Below are 23,849 nucleotides of genomic sequence, written 5' to 3' on the forward strand. Positions count from 1 at the left end.
TGTCAGTGGACAAAGCTACTGAGCCAGATGCTGGTCTCACAGTAAAGATATCAAAAATCTTTCTGAAGCTATTTAACAGAGCTACCCTGCTGCAACGTCTGTCACAGTCTGGCTGGCTATGTCTAAAAATTGAAACCAGAATCTATACTCTTACCACAGAAGGATTTACTTACAACATAAAGTGTGGTCATTTAGAGCTGAAGACAAATATATAAAAGACTCAGTTTTGCTGAACTATGCTGATGTCTAACACATTTTATTTAGGTTTCTGACTGCCAATGCTTTTACCTGAAAAAAAAAAATTACCCCTAATAATCTGCTGTTCTGAACTATTTTTATTTCATTCTGTAGCCAATACTTTCTTAAGCTTTATGACAATCCTGTAGCTCTTACTTTTTTATTCATCAATTGGTGATGTCTGAGACCAGTAGACAGACTGGGGACAAGAAGTTTGTTTGCCTCTGTCCTGCCAAACCGGTTCTGTGGGTCAACAGCAGATCTGTTCCAAGGCTGCCAACCTTGCCTGTTTTAAGAGTTTCATTTCCACTATAAAAAGCTTTTTAGCATTTTATTGGGTTTTAATTCTTTTGTATTGATTTTTATTTGCATCTATTCCACAAGCAATATGTGAACTCCAAGATGAGAGCTGTCAGCGTAATCTTCAACTGTATTTAAAGGTTTCACTTAAAGTGGAAGCATTGTCATTTTAGTGCCAGATATAAACTGTTAAATAATTCAATGTGTACTTTTTCAACAGACATAAATTATTGACCAGAAAATGGCCCAGCGAAGCCCAATCTTCCCAACTCTTGCCCCTTCTGAAAGGTACAGTTTGGCATGTAAAAAAATAAAACCTTCATATTGCTGAGTATTATGTGTCTCTCAATTCCCTGATTCCCTAAATATAGTAAGGCTGTGACTTGGGACTTTGGCATTAGCGTGCAAAGCAAAGTGAAATACTACTGACTCATTCAAATCGTGGCCCGAAACACAATTCCTCGCTCAGCTTTTACTTAACCCTTTCCCAAAGAAATTAAGCAGCTTAAGTTCTAACTGAGCAGTAAGTCCAAGAATACTACGCTTCAAGCAGTCTCCTAAGAGCATGGAGCAAGTATGAAAACTCAGGGTCCCTAGTGACCTTTGCTGGAGTCCTCATACATCTCTATCAATAAACTGTTAGTTTGGCTCCTTAGCAGGAAACAACATGGAGAATACACTGTAAATAACAGAGTTCCAAAAAACAGTTCTCTTTCAAAGTTGGGGTTAACTTGTATTTTCCACTTCTGCTGCTGAAAATTTTCTTTATTCTTTGCAGAATATAGCGGCAGGAAAAGATTGCATGCGCTAGGAGCCTCATCTTTTTTACTTTGAGCACCCATGAGCTCCACTGCTTTCCATGGAAGCTATGAAGTGCAGAGCTCTCTTGAATCTACCCAGTTTGACTTCTAAGATTATGAGAAGCTTGCCACAGTTTTGGTATCTCCTGAGTTTCTACACCTACATATGCTCCGGTACAGTTCACGAGGGGACAAGCTTCTGTGCGGTATTACAGGGTAGCTGTAGAGGCTGAAAAAAGGAACGGACACAAGTTACTCCTTTTTAATCTCGGCCTGTTTGCATTTAATTTGCAGTATCTACCTTCTACAGTTACTGCTTTGATGAAGGCTAAAAACTGTAGAGACAAATGGCATTACTTTTCAAACTCGATCAAAGGAGTTTGAATTTGGATTCTTAATCAACTTATAGTTCTGAACTGTGACGACCTCTATAGTGTTAATGTCCTTAAGATTCTGTAAGTTTCCTTAAAGAGCAGGAAAAAGAGCCTGAGCTGCCTTTGCACAAGATAGATGCAGTAGCAAACACAGCACCCACTTGTTTGCAGCAGTGGGCCCTCTCTCTGTGAGTATTTTGGTGCCTCTCCCTGGTATTGCTACTAAGCTAGTATCGCACTATCTCCCATGGAAAGTCATTGCAGAGTTTTGTGTGAGAATTTCAACAATATCTGGATATTCTTCTTCACCAGACGGGTTCGAAACATACCGCTGCATAGCCAGGCGTTGACAGCGGTCCCGCTGGCATCTGCCAGCCTGGTGGATCAGCTGGAAGACAGAATCCTAAGCCATGAGAAAACAACGGCAGCTCTTGTGGAACACGCTTTTCGCATTAAGGAGGACATTGTTTCCACTCTGCACAGAATGCAGAACAAAGGGGGGGGCGACCGGTTGGCTAGGCAACTCTTGGAAGAACATATCCGAAACATAACGGCAATAGTGAGGCAGCTCAATCGGGACATTGAGGTATGTTAAGAATTTTTCACAGGACTAACGCCATTCAGGCTACTTGCTCCTCCTAATTTAACGAGAAAGTTCACCACAGGATAAGTAAAGGTCAGGCAAGGTCTGAAGATCCTGAGGGCTTATAAACTGTTTTTATAACTTGAAAAACTGTTTGCAAATTACACAGTTCTTGCAGCAGCTAGGAAAACAGCACAGGATATTAGCTTATAAACACAGAAACCTTTGTGATACTAACAAGCTTGCTTTCAAAAGCTGCGCTGGGAAACCCTGAAAAAAATGTATGAATGCGACACTAATACCCAGCTCAGCTTCAGTCCAAAGGCTGTGCTGTATAAACACCAGGAAATGCCTTAGCTCTGTAATAAACTTTCTTGCACTTCCGACTTACTGACGACACCACACAGCCAAACCCAACTGCTCATTTCTATGACCTAATCATGTGCAGACACCTCACTTCACGTCTGACCCTGATGCAAGGAACAAGGGACAAGGGGAAAGGGAATAAAAATTAGCGTTTAAGTTTCCATTCCATTCTCAAGTTATACTTTATACATATTATGGTATTTATGTGCAGGCTGGACGCTAAGAATAAGAAATAAGAGATAACCTAAATGCATCTGGTTTAGTACGATACAAGACAAAGCTTTCAGTAAAGTAATAATAAAATGGTACCTGATGTTACTGAAACGCTGAAAAATGATGAGTGACATTTTAAGTGTACATTAAATGTGACATACTGAGCTTATATTTGCATGTGAATGCTTTGTAGATGCTGCAGGAACAGATACGTGTCAGAGACAATCTCAGCTACGGAACAAATTCTACCCTGAAGAGTCTGGAAATGCGGCAGCTTTCTGGTTTGGGAGATCTTCGGGGAAGAGTTGCAAGGTAAAAGTCAACACGGAAGTACATTTTCATGATTAGCTAACTTTGTTTTAATCTTGAAGTATGAATGTTAATGCTAATGGGCTGAATTCAACTTTGGCAAAATTCCCAGGATAATTTTGCTCAATGCTTTCAAGAAAATGAATAATAATACTTTGCATTCCAGTATAACATATTAAACTTAGCAACATCACCTTTAATTCCTGAAATTAGTTTTTAATAAATTACCCCAAATTCCTTAGGAATTTGGATTTGGCTCAGCTTTAAAAAGTACTATGGTTAGACTGGTCTATCTTTGAAACAAATTAATTAGCACAATTATAAAGGCAGCATGGAACAATCTGCACTTGTAAAGAACAGAATAGCTGCACATTTCTGCATATATTTTAGAAGTAAAAAGCTGTGCATTCAGTTATTGGTTAGCCCTATTAAAAACTACATAGGCTACCTGACACATTACAGAAAACTATAAATTAATAGAAGCTTTACAGGCTACTTGAAACTCCAGGTTATAATTGTGCAACTCCAGACTTTAGGTTGTGCCACCAGCGACACATTTACAAACTCCGGTACAACAGCATTTGCTTAAGGGTCTGTAAAGTAGAACACAGGAGATGGAGGAGGTGTACAACTACAGAAAAAGGACCTAATCTGGCCTAAAGTAAGATGGCTAATAACTTGGAAATTAACTTGTTCTGAATTTGACCTATTGGCAATACTGTACAGATTTTTTTTTTCTTCGATTGATTTACTGGTAAACCTCAACAGCCTACAAAAACAATGAGAGGGATTTTCCTTGAGTTAAAGTTTTTTGATAAATCATTTGATTGTCTGAAGTTTCCACTGTAACTTCTATAGCCCATTTTGTAAAGAATATTTTAGAGAGATTTTACATACTAATTTTTTTTAAGTTATGATCTATCTTTTAGTAAACAGGAATGAACTAGACAGGCTTATTTTATCAAATCAGAAAATTGATTGAAATATGTATAGAGAGATATACACACGTATCTCTGTCTCACAAAGAAATCCCCAACCAATTTATATGCTTAGACCTTCCTGCTTATTTATATAAAAAGTCTACTTTGAGATCATACTACAACCTGAGAGGTGTCCGTATTTGGAGCAGCACAGTTACTGACACCTTGTGAAGCAAAATATAGTGCCTTTGCTTTCAATAACAGAGCTCAAGTGAACGCACGCGTGCCAGCAGGAGCTTCGCAATGGGGCCGTGGCCTGTCCCAGGTACTCCGTATGGGGAACGGCCTGGGCCAGGATTTCTTCCTTTATTTACGTAGGGCAACACCCTTGTACTGTGCCTGGGTTGCAATTTATGATAACTGTATGAGATTATACCAATCTGCCTCATGTCAGACTGCAATGAATGTTGGCTCCTTGTATTCGTTACCATCGCCTTGTAACTGTTACCTTCTAATCAGCATTATGCCCTCTACATAAAAATCTTCCCTGAATGAGGAAGAAAATAAGCTTCCCTTTATCAGGAATCAAGTCAAAGCATGTTCCACAGGAGAAAGCTATTTGCCTTTATTTACAGACATATTCTACTTTGAATATTAGTGCTCCTGTGAACAATGATTACAGTAGTATCAGCAGATCATGGGCAAGATGGCAGTTTGTTACGCTGTTGCCACAACATGGATACCTAGAAACTTACCGATTACTCTAACCAGTGTTCCTTATATAAAATAAGCTGAACTCTCCTAATATAATTTTACTTTTACATCTAGTGCTGATAGCTTTCAGATGAGTGCAGAGAGTGCAACCTTAAAAATATGATCAAGCTACGGTGGGTTAGGAACCCACTGTGCATCAGCTCCCAGCCCCAGACAAGGTACCACGTGTGGCTCGGGCTGCAGTGGCAGTAAGCTAATTTACCTCCAAGTCTGTCATGTTTGCTCTAGGTTGGAAGCGTGCAGATGGACAATCAGTGTGAATCCGTTTACACATGCCACGTGATAGCAAATCACCTAAATCTGAGCCTTTTGGTCCTGTAATTATTTTAGTGTCAATCTCAGGATTCCGGCCAACTTTCAGCTCCACTAATTGCATGCATACCAAACATCCTATTCAACTTCAATATTGGAGAGAGTGGTGTTTATTTCCTAACACCAACTGTTCTGTAACATGTCAATATATCATCGAACAACTGTCACTATTTCTCAAGGGTTGCTGCTTTCAGTGGCGAGAACAGGGATCCCTACGTGCACATACAGTTCTGAAGCACAGCTCCAAAATCACGCTACCCACAACTCTGGAGAAGTGAGATTCAGACAGACGTCACAGCTGAGCTCACCTGCATCACAAAATCAACTAATACCCCCACACCCAGGAGCAGACCAAATACACCTTGCAGCTCATGTCTCTGGGCCACTTCTCATAAAGCATAATATATTGATGAATTTGTAAAGCACCATTACAGTGTTCACCATGAATGATGCTCTACATTTTCCTAAGAATCGGCATTATTATTAACTTTAAGAAAAATATTACCTTTAACAAAGTCAGTGACACATTCAGCAGAAAGTAAGATACATGCCAATAGATCCATCACTCCAGCCTCCTGTCAGTGATGTGAGCAATTTTATATAACACACAATTACCAATTCTATTTCTAGTGATGTTGGATCATAAAGCTCATGAATACTGCCTTATTATTTATTTACAGAATAACTTGTGGACTATGATCATTTGTCTGGAAAGTTTAGATACAGCAGCCAGGTCAGCACCATGGCAGTAGCTTTCTCTAGAAGCTTCCCAATAGATGAAACATCCAGAGAAATGGCAACTGTGCATGTTCCAACTGGGCTTACTTTGCATATATAGATTATTTTTACATACATTATAGAACTGATTCATTTCAGACACTCTGGACTCATTACATGTAGGCAGACACAGAAAATGAGTCTGATGCATCTGGGATGCACCACAATTATGAACTTTGTAAGTACAATAAATCTGCTGCACCCTGGCTACTTGCCGTGTATGAGATGCACGCAGTGAGGACTGATCTGGGCTCCCTGGCACAGGCTCTTCAGGGAGCTACCAGCTCTACCAGCTCTGCTGTGCTTTTGCCCAGTGGATCCCCTGGACGCTGATTTTCACTACTTGTTCTTCAGCTGTTTGTTTTTCCACTGAAACACGGGTTTGGTTTGGGGTTTTTTTTTTCATGGAAAGATAAGATCTTCTGTTATAATAAACCAGGAATTTAAAAAATCCATATGTACCATTATAGCATCCTGTTGCAGACTATTGGTGTAGGTCTCAGTTTTATCTAGTCCTTGGTGGCACTGAACAGAGCAACCATTGTGTTTTGATTTCTTAGAGATCGAAGACAACAAAAATATTCTTCAGTGTGCCAGAAAAATAACTACTGCTTTTGCTGACTATGACTTGGAAGGCAGTTGTTTGATAATGTCACTGTTTATATTAAATGTTACTGGTTTCTAGAATTATGCTGTATTCTGAAACTGAGAATTAACACTTGGCACTACAAAATCTCTCCATTTATTCTTCATTTACTAATTTCAGATAAGTACCCAGTTTGGCAACCAGAACTTGCAGAAAATGTCCTCCAAAATCAAACAGTAGTAAACCAAATGCATTCTAGTGCACCTCTGGCCCAAATCTGAACAGTGCATGGGTGCAATGGCACATGAAAAAGTGCACTGGGTTGTTTGCATGGCCAGCTTCAGCACTTCAGACGTGAAGTCAGAATTATTTATTGTGCTTTTCTTTGTACAAAAGGCTTTTATACAGAGCTCTTATATTTTTGAACTAGTATTCTTCCTAGAAATATGAATCTAATTCTCATTTCTTTCCTTGTGCTTTTATGATGACCAAACCCTTTTTCAACTTGTCTTTATATCCATAGTCCACTGACTCATTTGAATAGGCAGTCTGATTAAATTACACAGAAACTTAAATCCAGTGTTTAGAAACATTTAGTTCTACTTTTAAAAATAATTCTATTATGATTTTAACATAAATCTATAAAGCAGTATCAAAGCAGAGCGTTCAGAGGGATGGGAATTTCAGTAGGGATTGTAGCATGCCTTTTTTTTTTTCCCTTTTTTTTCCTTTACTCTTTTTTTTTTTTTTTTTAAACAGGGAAAAATTCCCAACTATAACGTGCCCTTTTGGTTATATTATCAATTTTCTTCCGACCCATCATACAGTAGAAACCTGAATCAGAAGTGTTAGAAAGCCCATGGGTTTCCATATGTTTACTGAAAGCTAGTGTAGAAGCATGGACTGAAGCTACTGAGTTGTTTTAAGTTTTTAACTCAAAATGTATACTCAAAATGTATACTCACATAACTAGAGAATGACAGAAAGTCATTCTCTGTCTGCAGTGCCCTGATGTTTTCTTCCAGGTCAAAACCAATCAAGTGTCTGTGTACAATATATACAGCAAAGAGCTCTTTGCCCACCTCAGTATATGGAATATTGGGTTTTTTTAAAAAAATCATATCAGGATAAACATTCCTTAACTACAGCCAATGGAGTTTAAACTTTATTCCAGCTGTGTTTACCAGGGTGCAAATTACAGTATCCCTGTAAAAAAATGAAATAATCTGATTATTTCAGGCTGACACTAAATTAACATAGAATTTTAATGTTTCAGTTACCATGCAACTATATGACCTCTTTGATCACGTAACTGAGTTCCACGAAGAATAAAGATGCACTGTGATTAAACCCAAAACACTAATTTGCCTTAAAACCAATTCCAGATGCCTGATGTTTACGTTTGCTACAGTAGTTTCAAAGCGGTTGCTTTTTTACATTTTCTGTCATCTCTCAGAGAAACAAAACTAACAATTTTTTGAGTTCACAGGCTTTTGATGACTAGATGCAGGATGATTTCATTCCTCTGATTTTCCCTGATTGATTGTAACACATGGAGAGATTTTGCTTCTCTCGTCTTTCCAAAGACTCTGCCTAAGACCTACAAGTACGGTTCACCTCTGTAAAGCATAGCTGGTCTTCCTACAGATATTACTAATTGGTCTCACAATGCTGAACACCTAAGCTATAAATTAATTTCCGCAAGTTTTACAATTTCTTTGTTTTATTTCACATTACTGATAATTTTCATATTCAAATTGTACCGTAATACTAAGCAGATGCTGTGTTTCTCCTGTTAGCTGTTACTTTCCCTTCATGTTCAATGATAACGGTAGTTACTGTAACCGAGGTGATGAAAACTCATGTTGAAATGAAAGCCTTCCAACAGAAATGTGACTAAAAAGAGGTTAAAATGTGTCACTGGTTTAGGTAATGACTTAACATGCCTTAGCTTGTTCCATTTTACTGCCTTTTTCTGCCTCAAATTGTAACTGCTGTCTGTTCTCCAACAGCTTCATAGATCAAATTTGGTACCATTGCCAATTACCTTAGCAAAAAAATATACGGCTCGTACTTCACAGAGGTCTTACTCCTGAAATTACAGTACTTACATTTTTACAGCTCAGATAATGTCCTTATTGCATTACTGTAGATGAAACCCACCTGATCAAAGTTTTTTTGAAATGTGGTAGAAAATGCACATACTGGATAGCACATTTGTTCTCAAAATGTTACAGCATCAAGAAATGTTCCAGTGTGAAAAAGGAACAATAATTATTATGTCCAGAACTCCATTTCATAGTCTGTGAGACAAAATTGCCATTGTTTTCAAAGACAGTTCTACCTAAAAAAAGACTAATAACTGCAAAATTTGCCCTGCATTGTTTACGATATATATTACTGCATATTACTTTTCACACACACAAAAAAAACCCCATAAACCTCAGTGGAACACAGCTACAGTAATGAAAAAAATAGTCCTCAATTATTTAGACTTCTAATCCTGTAGGCAAAATCATACACACCTGAACAGATGTCTTTTTGAGCATGACAAAAATGCAAGGTATTGAAATTCTGCATCTTTGCATTTCTGATGTGATTTCCCTGACTGATAACAACACAGTCTACACGTATTGTGTCAGTGCCAAGAAAACAGGAATGTATGTGTCAGACTACTTGACTTTCAGTCCCATTTGGGAGCAGTTTGCTGAATACTATGAGATACATCACCATTCTTACAGTCTCATAAGACATTGTTTTGCTAGACAGCCAGCAATTTCACACAAATGCCCAGTCTAAAATAGGCAATTTGAAAAGCCTGGACCTTGTATTCCCTTCAGCTGATGCTTTGGTATTAATTTATTCAAACAGGTGTGATGCCGGGTTAGCCAGACTGTCTGCAGAGCATAAAATTACCTATGAAAGACTTCAGAGCCTAAGTAAAGACCAACACACCTCCAAGCTGATCTTAGAATCTAAAATCAAAGAGGCAGAGATACAGGTATGGTGTTTGGACCAAAATAATCCATGGATGGGTAAGAGTTATAGTCTAAATCACACAGACTCCGTCACCGTTAATTATTATGCTGGGAGGTCAGGTTTACAAATGCAGAGGTGTATCTGCTCACAGTCCTTATTAGACTGAATACTGATACCTAGTTGCAGTACTGCACCGGTCTAACTGAAAAAAAAGCCCCTTAATTTGCTGCCCATAGCTGATGGGAAAAAGGGGCTGGTATTTAAAGGCACCTGAAAGGATGCCAGGAATGAATAAAAGTCAGTGATTACTGGCCTGAATGGCTTCATGATGTTGGAATGTGACCAATAACATGGATGCTCTACAAAACTACCAAAATGCAAGCATCAGTCTCTCTCCCTATATGTTCTGGCCTTCCCAGGATGATTTTATATGTATTTGAATATGACTTTTGAAGGTCTGCAAAACAAAACCGGTTTTGGGTTCTGTGAATCCTTTAATCTGTCCGTCAGGTTTCTCTTCCATTGGGTATGAGAATGGAAGTGAGCATTAGATACAAGCAGAGACTTAGGACATTAAGGAAAAGTATTCTTCATATCTCCCTCTCAAGGCCTTCCCATTGTCTTGGGCAACCAAAGTATTTTACACCTTCATTTTGTGGTAGGTAAGTGGTTAAAATCCACTTTACCTTTCTCAGAAGACTCAGTAGAGTATATTAGCATGCCAGGAGCCTATTGCCATGAATCTTGTGGAACAAAACAGTATGTTTTGTAAAACTGGGATGATTGTTCTGGTGAGAAGTGTTTTCTGTCAGTAGTGACCTAAGCCCAGTTAAATCCAGCACTTTTATTGCTGCAGTAGCCATTACACATGGAGTGATGGAGAGTATCACGCGGTATTCATGGAGTGCTTTGCCATTCATTTATTCGGCTTATATGACAACATGAGACTGTGGACTATGTAAATTCAGCTGTCTCAAAGTGGGGTGGGGGCAGGCGGAGAGCAGGCAGATGCTTTCAAGGCAAGACTGTTCAAATTATTTATGGCTGAATACGGTTTTCACAATGTTGATACTTTCAACTTGCGAGACTGTATTTTTCATTATAAAGTAAAATGTGCAAATTCAATAATTTATGAAATGTCAGCAAAAATGCCCTTCTTTAATATCTCCTCCACTATTATGAAAATGTTCCAAATGAGACTGCTATGTAATGCTGCTGAAAAATAGTAAATTCTGAATTTTGTTTCAGATTTCTCATCTTCTGAGCAGAGTAGAGCAATCAATAATGCAACAAGAAGCAAAGCTGAAGATTGCCTACAAAGAGAGCAACCAACAGCTCCACCTCCTGGATATGAAGTGAGTGCCTGGGAAACCTTGATGCGTCTTGGAAGACAGGGCCTCAATTTGCCAAGTTTGACTGTTGTAATCTTCAGGTCTACAAAAGCATGAACCTGTTTAAATATGTTTGTGTGCTCAACAGATGCTGCAAAAGCACAATGGTCTCTCAAGTGGGACTCACTTTCAACATGAATTCTGCTCCTGATGTGGTCAGGCAATTTTGAAAAGCCCATTAAGTCCCTAGTTAAATATTCAGGCAGAACTTGTATTAAAGAACACAGCTAATCATTTTTCTAAGACTGGCCTGGTACCTTTTTGTAGGACCTGTAGGAAGCAATGAGGGCTGGAGGCGGCCAACGAGAGCAGGGCAAAAAGTTCAACTAAAGCAATCAGGAATTGAGTCACAGCATTCACAAAATGTTATTGCTTTAAATTGGCTTAACATATGAACATATAACTCACTTTAAATTATTAATGATGAGCTACTGTACTACCAGTAGACATTATATAGGGATACATTCCTTTCAGATATTAACTCCACCCCAGGCATTTCACTCAGTGGCAGTCCTGGCTTAAGCCATCCACATCCTTACTGCTTACTGCCTTCCTCAGGCAATCCCATCAGCTATGTCAGTAAAACTATTTGAAAACCAGATGAAAGAATAGATCCAGATTTCAAGTATTCACTGGGAAAAAGACTGTCTAAAGAAAGTTTCGCTGGCACAATTGGTTGGTGCAAATTTGAGGTGGGTATAGGCAACATAAGCTACGCTGTATGAACAATCATGGCCACTAAAACAAATGGGTACCAAACCTTTGTTGAGATTTAAGACCTATGGGCACGGAGATTATAACCTGGATGGATGACCATATTCTGTTTTCAGTGCTGCATAAGCCTCAAAATGTTGTGATGTGTTTCATATAAGTAACTGCTATTTTGTTGTGCTCTTTCCTCTTTATTTCCTAGAACGATGTTACCTTATCCAGCTCAGTAGCCTTAAAGTTCAAAGATTCACCTTAATATGCTGTCAAAAATGTATTAAATTGTCATTAATATTTTAAATGAACATGTTCATAAAAAAAAGACACTGCTGAATGACCAACAGGTCTGCTCTTTTGTATCTGCTAATTTCTATTGTGCTCTTAGATTAAAAAATGCTATTGAGGAACTCAGCACCCAGATTTTGTCTGCACGTAGCTGGTTGGAACAGGAACATGAGAGGATTGAAAAAGAGCTTGCGCAAAAGATTGAACAACTCTCACTGACTTTTAAGGAAAACACTGTAAGTTTCATTAAAATGACCTAATAATACTTCTCAGGAAGTATTCCAAAGCGTTATTAATAACTAAGATGATGTAACTGAGATTTGAGTGAGATTTTCAGACCTCCTCAATAGTTGTATAACTCTCTTCACTGATGTCAAGTGTAACATCCCCACAGCCTGAGTCCTCAAATAAATCGTACCACTTCTAAATAGATGAGTATTTTAGGGTACAGTAATCAATCCAGTTTAAACTATTTTATAAAAAATGCTAATTCCTTACACCTTTTAATTCCACATAAAAGACAATTAATCAGTATCTATTGCATATTTGGGAAAGACCACTGTAATTTCATATGCAGAGTAAATCATTAATTTTTTTTCCTGGCTCCAGGAGATGAGTGAGAGCGCTATAGAGATGAAATTCACGCAAATGGCAGAGAAAATTGACAAAATAGAAGAAATACAGAAGATAACCATGGAAACACATGAAGCCAAGCAGACTGAAGACAAGATAAATATTCGCATTGGCAAACTTCAAAATGAGATAAACGAAGATATAAAAGAAATGAAAGCTGAAGTTAATGCTGGTAGGACCACAGTTATCAAGTTCTTTATTCTGAAGTCTGGTAGCAATGACTGACTGACAATAATACGCAAAATGCCCTTGGTTGTGTCGAAGTAGTTAAAGACTTTTGGGGCAGATGTATTGGCTGTGTCCGTGGCATTAAAAAGGGTTTTCACGAAGTGTGAAATTCAGAGCAACGAGGGGTAACATTTTATTAGCTTAGAAGTGCTCTCCCCAGAGCAGGCATAGATAGGCTGGCTGCGATCGGGGGCGTTTTTGCCATCAGCACACACGGACAGTCCTACTTTTCTTTAGAACTTTTGCTATCTTCCTAGCGTGACGCAGAGCGTTGTGGCAGGAAGCACATTCTGATAGTGATTATGCAATACTTTTCCTTTTGATTCTGAACTAATTTAATTCTCATCTGCAATTAGGATTTGCAGCCATCTATGAGAGCATTGGGTCTCTACGGCAAGTCCTAGAAGCAAAAATGAAGCTGGACAGAGACGAACTACAGAAGCAGATCCACCAGCTGAAGCAGGAGGTTCCAACATGGGGAGAGGCTGGACCATGACTGCAAGATCAAGGTCGGAGAGATTAACCTGGCTAAATAGGCAGACTATAATCTTGTTCCAGCCTGTAATCCAAATTGAACGCATGTACCAAACGATGTGCTGCAGCTGCACAGGTCTGCCTCTTTACCCAAAGCGGTAAATGCAGGCTGCTGGTAGATCCACTGACAGCAAGCCGTTATGGGCTGAGGTGCTGATTTGCCACTGCACTACTCTAGTTGCTCTCAGGAGATTAAGCACCATGTAAAACTGGAGTAATATATTGGTGAAGCTGGCACTTAATTTGCTAAAGGCATTCCAGTGCTCCCCCCTTTCTCAGGCTTGATCAGGTAGGTATATGCATATATACATGCACCTGCACACACTCCTCTTTTTTATAAATAAAAAAGTTGACATGATTTGTTTAATATCACTTTGGCAAGGTTCTCCACCTTGATACAAATTACTTAATTGAAATCAATGGATATTTTTACAGTGACTTTCTCTACTACTGACGTCCTGGGGAGGCAGAATTGGCACTAAAATTGGCACTAGACCAGTTTTCAAAACCTAGAAACCATCAGAAAAATCTTCGTTTAGTTTTGCAAATATCTTCTGTGTGTGTGTGAACTAAGTAGTGTTATATAATGTAGTTGTAGAGTAAGATGATTCATGAACAATGTAAGAAACTTAACTCACGTGGTCTTAAGTATTGTGACCTTTTTAAATTAATAAACAAGTGGAGTTGAGAGAAGGTAAAATATGTATATAGAGTATTTTATAACTGGGCATGTGTTCCTGTGACTTGTTTCATTATATTGGTAAAAACTTTGAAAGGTTTGAAAAGAAAAGAGAAGGTGATAATCTAACAGTCTGAAGAATGTAATGTAAAATAAAATGCAGTTTATGATCTGCTTAGAACTGTGCATTGAAGTAAAGCAACTGACTCTCCAAATTTAAGTAGACTACAATAATTCAGTAGAATCAAATTGCTATGTGCAGTCACACTATTTCCAAATACTAAGGGTGCTTATTTCCATTCTCAGAACAGGTTACATAATAAAAATCAGCACCCTTATGGCATATTAATCTAGACGTGAGAATATATATGTCGATTATATATCTTCATTGACAGCTTAAATGTGAATGCTCTTCATGTTTGTAAATCACACAGGATTAAGCATTCATGAAGAAAAAAAGACTTCATCCAGATCCTATTAATTTATACTATTAACAGTAATTCATATACAAAAATACTATTAATTTACACAAACATTACTGTTAATGTAAATAAATTAATAGGACATCTCTGCACTGCCTTTAATGGATCTTTCTTTCAGCCAGTATTGAGAAAACATATTCCTATTTGGAAAATCAGTGGCCACTTTCTCATCACTTCCATGAAAGAAGGTTTGGCAGAGAGTCATCATATTTAATAACAATTAAACAAAAAAGCTCCAAAAACTTAAACCCATTAACTTCAGTAGGACAGTGTAGTATATAAAAATCAAGAAATTGCATCCATATTTGCAGGATTAGCACCTATGTTTATATTCCCTTCCTATATAGTTGAAGGTAATTTGATGTATCAAAGAGCCATGAAGTTTTTGCAACTCTGGCTTCCAATGCTCTCTGATAACAAGACTGTCTCTGTTATTCCTGTTTTGTATCATCCATGTGCTCTGAAATATATTTACAATGGCAGCTAAGGGGAAAGGGAGACAACAAAATGCTTGCAGATATTTCTTAAGAATTGTCTTAAAAATTCATTCTTTCTTCATGTCTGTACACTTATCTATTCTTAAATATTTAAATTTGTGCAGTGAAAAGCTATCACTGGTGTTTTATAAAAAAAAAAGAACAAAGAAAGAAGGAAAAGGAGATGGATAAAAACTCACAATTTTTTTCTTCTGTAATTGGAAATCTGTACATGAGAGAATCTGATATGTCATGAAGAGCTTACAAGGAATCAGAGAAAATTTATACAGGACTTTAATAAAATGTTTCTCTTGTAAAAATCTTGTGTGATTCATCCAGTTACAAAACAGCACATGAAACCCCATCCAATGTTACTTTTCTGTTTTGAAAATATTTGCCCTAAATCCCAGCTAAAGCAAACAAATAAAAGCCCACATGAAACAACACTGAAACGTGCGCTACTCTCAAGCAGTGCCTTCAAACTAAATAAAGTTCTATATGGGGGGAGGCACAGGTTATGGGGACTCACACACTGGGAAGAGACAGACAAACGGTGTGCTAGGCCTGGATGTACACACGGACACACACAAATGTGTCCATCGTCCATCTCCTCACAGAGTGCTCTAACTAGTCAGCTGTGAAAGGAAGCCACTTATGCCAGACCAAGAGTGTTCTGGAGCAAAACTGAGGAAGAGCCCAGATGGACAATAAAAATATGAAGAAAGATTGAAAAATCTGGAGAAGTAATAGAGAAAAAGATAAGTCAGAAGAGTGGAGCAATGAATGGTAGCTGCACAGGCAAATGCAAGGAAGAGTAGCTACCAGAGCTTCAGAACAGAACAGTTCTGAAGGTTTCAGAAAGAGCTGGAAGTGATAAACACTAGTACATTTGATACAAAACATAGAACACACAAGGATGGCACATGAATAGAATTGTCAAAATTCATGCTCTCTACTTGCTTGCTGCATTTTACTCTGCTCCAACAGTTAGAAAAATAAACTGTTTTTTGTTTTCCCTTCATTTACCTTTAAGTTTTCTGCATGAAATAGGTCAACAATGTCTCATCTGCACAGTCTGTCAGGGAGTGCTCATATCTGATAAGTAACAGCTGAGTTCTTTAAGGGAGAATGAGAGTCCCTGGATGTTTCAATCATCTTAAAGTTGCATGGCAAAGTCCTCTCCTCAGAAACAGCATGCCCCCTGTGAAGCCAGGAGGACAGTATTACAGATGCTACAGTCTAGGGAAGCTTGGTTCTGCAAAGCGGAAACTGATCCTGGAAACTGACCTGCAGATCCTATAAAACCAAAGAGAAGGGAACAGCTGTGCTTCAAAGTGGAGCTGGTGTCCAGTGGCATTCCAGGGATACAGAGGGCTTTTGATGGTGGTAGTAATGTGCTTTCTTTGTTCAGCATCAGCAGTTGTGCTGTGAGTCACTACAGGGCACCAAACACAGGTCTGCCAGAACCCACAATGGAAACAGGCAGCGAGAAGAGGCAGTGATTCTCTGGATGATACTCAAGCAACCAGAATGAGCCTTCGTGTACTTGGGAAAGTGTAAGACGAATATGCACAAAATACTATTTAAAACACAAAGTACACTGCCCTAAGCATAAACTCACTGAAGCATAAACAGAAGCATAAACACTGCCCCACCACCCAAACGGACTCCTGATAGGACAAGACATAATGGGCTTAAATTTCAAGCAGAGAAGACACAAACCATGATTTATGACATTCTTCCCTGCACATCCATTAATTTTTTTAAGCAATCTGTGTTTTGCAAGAGATTTAGATGAAGTTTCACAGGATCTTTGCCTAGTATTTCTTAAACTTTTTTCTCTTTCCCACATTCCTAAAAAACCCCCACCAAACCACCAACAAAACCCAAAACCAGCTAAAACCAGACCACCTCCTTTCATGAAGTTTTAAAATCTTTGGTCAGCTACTTGGCATGCACGAACCTTAAACCACTTGCAGTGCGCAGACCATAGTATTCAGTCAGTCATCCATGTTGTCTGAATGAGATAGCAAGTGTCAAAGGATAAATTTTTCTTTGTTTTTTTAACTGGGTACATCCCTTTTACATCAGCATGTGATAACAGAGCAGAGCTGTAGTACTGTGCAGTGAAGGGCTTCACTGGAAACAGAACTGTGTCAGTAGTTACAGAGCAATTGTGTTACCCAGATTCATTAAGCAAACAAAGTAAGGATGCAAGTAAGAAGTTAAAAGGATGATTCAACTTCAACATCTAGACGTTTATGTTGGTTTATATCATCCAGCAGTTTTACATTGTGGATATTCTGTCTCATAGTTGGGAGTTTCCACATTAGAGAAAAACAGGATGAAAACTAATGAACAGTGTACACTCCTGTAACATCAATTTAAACCAAAACGTGAACTTTCATTCTTTTCTCAAGGGCTCTACTTCCTGCTCTGTCTCCTCAGGTATTTAGCCATCAGGGTCAGAGAGTGTCCTCTGTATCTCAGAATTCAAGTTCTCATTAGACATGTATTACAGTAATGGAAACGTCTAATGAGAGACATGACACACAGATGAAGCCCTCCTATGTGCAGAGGGGGGATTCCTCCTGTGATACTCCCCACGGTGTAAGAAATTCAGAGGCGAATTTGAAAGAAAACAAAAATGGAGATTCGGTGCAAGTCCTTTACTGAATTGGCCACAGGGTGTCACTGTTACTCTTGGCAAGTAAAGGAAGATGCTCAACATGTCTGTGGTCCATAAATGCTGCAATACCACTGAGATGGGCCTGGAAGTATTCAACAGTAGTATGCTTTTTGACAAAAGAAAAAAAAAAAAGAACATTTTAAAGACATCACTCTATAAAATCTCAATAAAGGCAGATGTTTAGTTAAGGAAAATTCTCTGAGGGTGATGTGATAGTCCTTCAGACAACACAGAGGCATGCCGAGTAGGGATCAAAGCTCTCTGCTACCTTTTCTGGCAGCAGAACTTTGGTCAACACAAAGCATTAAAAAAAAATAATCAAACTCCCAAACCCAGGATACATTCAGGGGCAGTTCTTCTAAAGTATAAGATCTTAAATCAAGCAAAGCTCAAAGAGCAACATGCATTTCCCATTGATTGTCTCAGGAGCTGCTGCAGACACGCGGAAGGGGCTCCTCTCCACGCTCTGCCTCCTCCTCCAAGACTGACTGCGGCTGAAAGACCACAGGATAACCTGCACAGGTACTGCCAGATGAAGCTCTGCGCCTAGCACAAAAAGCTGCTCAACCCATGCAAGGATGATGTTGATAAATAATACAGTGGAATAGCCTGAAGGACCTATTATGGAGAGCCATAACAGGGAAAAAATGTTTAGAGCTCAGCAGAGCATCAGCAATGTATACCCAAACAGGTTTGAGTTTAAGAAGAAAACTGAAGTAGTAATTGTCATAATACAAAAAGCCTGAACTGTATGAGAGGATGAGTAGGAATTGCTGGTGAGAGAGAACGAAGATCTGCCTCTTGTAGAGTGGCAGGAATGAAAAGCACACACATTCACTGCTGCACATACTCCAAACCGTTACCCTCATTAAACCTGACTTCAGCTTCTGCTAAGAGTCATTTTCAAATGCCATTGCAGTAAACAGGCTTCTATTATATGCAACTGGAGTTAAAACAGACTACAAATGAAGACAGATTTTCCTGACTTTGCTGTCACATTCTTGTGCTACAGTTTCCTGGTGGTCTCAGGACTGTGAGGCAGGCATCCACTGTGCTAGGTGGCCTTTGTGATCTTGCCATCTCCATTAGGAGTAACTTAGAGGGTTCAGGGCATATTAGAATATATATGTCAGCATATATAACACTGAATTTCCATGTTGTGCCATGCTCTTTTCTTCCTCATTGTCTTTGAGAATTGTAATTTCAGTACCCTGCAAGTATATTACATAAACCATGAAATTCTAGGAAGGTACAACAACTCAAATTAGAGCTTTTAAAATGTAAATAACTGAAAACAATAGATATTAAAACATATTTTATGCCACTACCATACTTTGAAAATTAAATGCTAAATGCTAACCTGTTCGATACTCTAAATAGTAAACCTTATTTACTTTAAAAACATCTTATGGGAATTGATCTCTCTGCATATTACCCAACTTTGAGTATGCGAAGCGCTGTGACCCAATTCCACATATGCTTTCCTTTGTGAGATTAATCTCCCTAAAATGAACGTGGCAGCTCACAGCACATAGTGAACTGCTTGCTTACCTCTTTGCATGTATAATGTTTTGCAGTGCAAAACAAAAGGGATTGCTGGTCTCTGGTACAGTCTCCTGTCACCTTGCCACATTAGTAACAAAATTTCAGCCATTACTTAACATTTTGGGTTTCTAGTTATCATGGACTAATGAGACAAAAAATGAATAGTGGAATATCATCACCATGCGTTTGTAGTAACGTAAGATTACACAGCAAAGCTGTGACACAGCAAGCAGGTAAGCTGATACTAGCTGCTGCTTGCCAGTGTTAACCTTCCTCAAGCGTTCACTCATACCACAGCAGTAAATAAATGCTATTTATACAAAGCTTGCAGCTTGAGTGCTTTGTAAATGAGTATTTGAGGAGAGTTGTGAAATATCAACTGATAGTTAAAATTGCTACTTGTTTATACTTTAGGCAGGTTTCATTGCTGTTATTTGCAGAAAATTTCAAAGCTCAGAATTCAGTGATCCACTTCAAGAATTTTTATAAATAGCGCTATGTTAAAAAAAAAAACAAACCAACATATGACAAGGAAATCTTCCGGCACCCAGGAGCAAGCATTGTTTCTAGAGACAGTAATTATTTTTTTCACCTATCAGAAGAACAGGTTCTTTGGTCTGTCTTACAAATAAAGTATTCAGGAAGGGAACTGCTTCTGTCCCAGTTGCCTAAACCTTACAGAATTCTCTCAGAAATGTCAGAAAAATGCTTCTACATAGGATAATCTGCAGTTTGAAATGACACGAAAGGTATTAATTACTGTCTTAGCAATGGCACCATTTCCTGTAGCTAGTGATGGTTTCTGTCATACATGTAGACATGCCTTGTAATTAAGACTTAATTCCACTGATAATACAAGCAGCAATTTAAACAATCATACTAATTTTTCCTAATGAATTTTCAATTCTTTTCTATAAGGAACTCCAGACAGATAGGTCACGGATGCCTTTGGCACACATGGAGAGAGAGAAATACAACATTTAAGCCCTGCATGTATTTCCAGTATTTCTTCACCCTTTTGTTTTGCGTGGCTCTCTGCCCACATACTGCTCTTCACAGAGCTCACCCCAAGTTTTCCACTGAATGAAACTGGGGACCCTACATGGTAGGTACTGCAGCTGTCTATGAATCTGGGTTCCTTTCATCAGCTCCTGGTCATCACAGCAATGAACCTCCAGTTAAATTACAGAGTAAATTACAGGTAACATCGGAAAGAGGCAGTTAAGCCTTGCAGGCCGAAGAAAGTGCAGGTTCAGACACAGAGCTCTGCTGAATATTTTACCACATTTCATTTTAATCCTATTTTGTTTGAATTTAATGGAATTTTCCTAAAGGAAGACTCTCCAGAATCATGTGACTCTAGCAAGATGTTCAAAGAGAAAAATTCAAAACTTACCCGGCTATCATCTTCTTCCAAATTTGTGTCTCAGCCTCATCAGTTTGACAAGGATAGTCTTGTTTTCTTCATGGTCTATGAAGTCCCTGCTGAAGAAATGGGATGCATTGAAAATATCTCAATAAACCTCACTAGATTATGAACTGCAGAAGCATATTTCTCAAGTAATTAAGATGCTTCATGAATCCCCAGACTTCATTAGAAAGAAAAGAGACAAAAAACCCCAAACCAGCAGTTCTACAATTGCTCACTTTCTTAACAAAGCAAATGTCATATTAAAATTTCATCCAACATTCAGTTAATCCTTCAGCTGAAGTAAGCCATAATTGGCTAAGCAGGTATCAGCTCAATTGAAAAAGAGCGAAAAAACCTGGGGGAGGAAGGAAAGAGAGCACATACTACTCTAATAAAGCCAACACTCTCAAGACAGCACCTGTGTCTCTCCTGTTCCTGTCCTTTATCCTCAACCCCAGTCAGTCTTCCTACCACCATCCTGATCTTTATCACCTGGGCACTTCCACATACAAAGGACAACTCGTATTTCCTCCTCAAAAACTAGAAAAATTGATACAGCGAAACTGGAATTTAGAGCTGAATCTGCCAATGTAATGCACAAATCAAACAAACTACTGCACGGGGATGAAGAAGCAGCAGAATACCTAGAGAAGCTCAGAACCCATTAGAGAAACAGAAAGGTTTAGTGGAGTGACTCAACTTCAAACCAGGTCAACAGCGAGGAAAAACGTGTTACTGCCGAACTGCTGTTCAGTGAACTATCAGGGTCACGCTGACAAGTTAGTTACCAGGCCTCTGTCACAAAACACCCCAAAGCCATCTGTGGGCACCTGTGCCTGGCTTGCCTAGGACACATCCAGCTGATCTCCATTCTGCCAGAGATCTGGGGAAACTGTTCTTGTAACACACGTAATGGAGATTTCTGGGCTTTGACATTGAGAACTTTCAAAATCAACAGCTTAAATGAGTTTGTTATGCAACATTTAAACTTCAAATATTGAAATTAAAACAAATGATAGGGTAAAACTTTCAAAAACGTTCTGGTGATTCATTATTTATTTTATTCATAAGAATTAAAAAATGCAGCTGCCTGCTTAGAAAACCTGCTCTTAGGGATATAAACACTTTGGGATCCCGTAAGACTCAGGCTGCCAGGTGAACAGAATCTCTTTAAAAAGTATAACATAGGCTCTAAATTACTGCAGTGCTTTTGAAACCTGTACTATTATTAACATATTCTATCTTTCGATCATCATCATGTGATAGCATCGAAATATCTGGGTTACAAATATCAGCACCACAGACAATGCATCAGCAAACTGCTAAATTAAATTATCACTTAAAATGTTCCAGCCATCTCAGCTACTTACAAGCTATCCTTGCAGTCTGGCATTAGCAATGCCATTGTTGCCTCTGACCTGCCACATTGCATTATCCTCATAATTAAGCAGGAATCCAGAATAACAATTTTAACTGTGATAAAAAGATAGCCTTGAATAACAGCCATTAAAGAGACCCACAGCATTTTTATTCAGGCATCCCAGAGGATTTATTAGGAGCAATAGCTTCAATTAAAAATTAAGATTCACTAATGTAAATTAGCAAAAGCAGGAACACTCTTTTAGTTAGGTAGGCATTCTATGTATAGAGCAAAAGTTTGATTTCAGTGAAAGAATTCTGGGGATCCAAGCATCTCTAGGTAAAAAATCGACTTGCAGTACGAAAACAGAAAGCTTTCAATAAGCTCCTGTAAATTTCTTGCTTTCTTTGCCTGGCTCAGGTAACCATGATAATTTTTCTCATGCTCTAATAACATACCAAATGGATCAAATTCAACACCATTAGAAAATGAATGATTTGGCTTCTTGTATCTGTACTAGCAAGACATGCAGAAGGAAGTCCTAGAGCTGTGTGAAGCAAGACTATCTCTGAATGTAAGACAACATTCCACGTATCTTGGTCTATTTGGTAGATAAATTTTAGGTCAGGTTTCTACTTTATTTTTATAATATCTTTTATCTTATAATTAATCATTAAACCAGTTGTCTAAACTCCTCCTGCAAAACAAATGCTAAAGGAAATACCTGAAAGCTTATCCAAGCTTGAAAAATCCTCCAACTTAATTAAAATCACTGAGAAAACATAAAGTCCCTTCCTCTCTCCACTTTCTGGCCCTATTCTCCCTTTTTTTCATCCTCTCTGTCACATTAAAAGGAAGCTTTAGAAAAAAGTTGCCCATAACAACTTTATGAACTAACTGTGGTCTTTTAAATCTAGTTCAAGAAAAACATGCTGAGAGCAATTTGCATTCACTCATGACTAACAAAACCCTTTTGATGTTACTGGAAAACAGGGAAGTTTTATTTTGAGAACTAACTATCACTAAAATCAAAGGCAGGTTTATTACTGTAAAGTCTTTCCTCTGTGCGTGTGTCATTTCCATTGCTCATCAAATGGTGACTTCAAGTATCTATGCTGGGACTGCTCATCAGTCATTTTTTCTGTCGGGTTCTTCCGTGCTGAGGAGATGAATCACATATGGCTGAGGGCTATATTTTCTATGTATTACTTAAATATCTGATTGTAAGATATCCATTCTTCCGAATACGCCATCCCCACTCTGCTGAGCAACCCGGCTCACTGGCGCGAGCTGCTCAGCAAGGCCCAACTTCAGTCACGTGCCGGGCGGGGGGTTCTGGGCTTGCTTTTTCACCTTCTTTTACAACAGCCAGAGCTGTTAGAGCACACTCCTCCGCCTCATGATTTATGCTGCTGACACTTGGTACACCCACTCGCAGTCACTGGCTTCGCAGTCAGTGTAATGAGTAGACTGGCTGGTCTTCTTTTAAACCAGGAATGAGGAGGGAAAAGTCCCACTCCCTTTGTCACAAACGGTAACATCAGAAGTCCAGCTGGAAGAGGGACCCACTAGTCCCACACGCCTGGCCGTTCCAGCAAGGCTGGGAGCCAGCAGGCGCTTTCTGCTGCTCACATTTGGAAAGCAGGAGCACGGTCTGCTCTGCGCTGTGCTGCCCAGGCAGAAAAACCTGGCCTGCATTCCTGAATATGGCAACACCGTGGCCGGTCTGCTCCAGTACTTTGGACACGCGGTACTTCATTCCGCATGTCTCTATCTACGCAATCCAGATAAAACAGATCAGATCTAGTTGTCTGAATTATCTGTAGTGAATTTTGCATCAAAACGTGTTTAAAGCAGTTTCAGCTCCTCCCTCGGGAGGTCCCAACGCTCCTCCCCGG

At 38.9% G+C, this 23,849-nt stretch overlaps 1 protein-coding gene across 1 annotated transcript; it reads left to right on the forward strand.

Annotated features, from left to right (window-relative positions):
• Positions 1–778: 778 nt before the first annotated feature.
• Positions 779–13,534, forward strand: FAM81A (family with sequence similarity 81, member A). Its single transcript, XM_010148618.1, has 8 exons — positions 779–825; positions 2,024–2,297; positions 3,067–3,185; positions 9,423–9,552; positions 10,779–10,885; positions 12,015–12,150; positions 12,524–12,719; positions 13,132–13,534. Exons 1-8 carry the CDS (start codon positions 779–781, stop codon positions 13,269–13,271), a joined length of 1,149 nt encoding a protein of 382 aa, XP_010146920.1. The 3' UTR covers positions 13,272–13,534.
• Positions 13,535–23,849: the final 10,315 nt, after the last annotated feature.

Source organism: Eurypyga helias, unplaced genomic scaffold, assembly GCF_000690775.1.
Source record: "Eurypyga helias isolate BGI_N326 unplaced genomic scaffold, ASM69077v1 scaffold27063, whole genome shotgun sequence".
In the NCBI taxonomy this organism is placed as follows: domain Eukaryota; kingdom Metazoa; phylum Chordata; class Aves; order Eurypygiformes; family Eurypygidae; genus Eurypyga; species Eurypyga helias.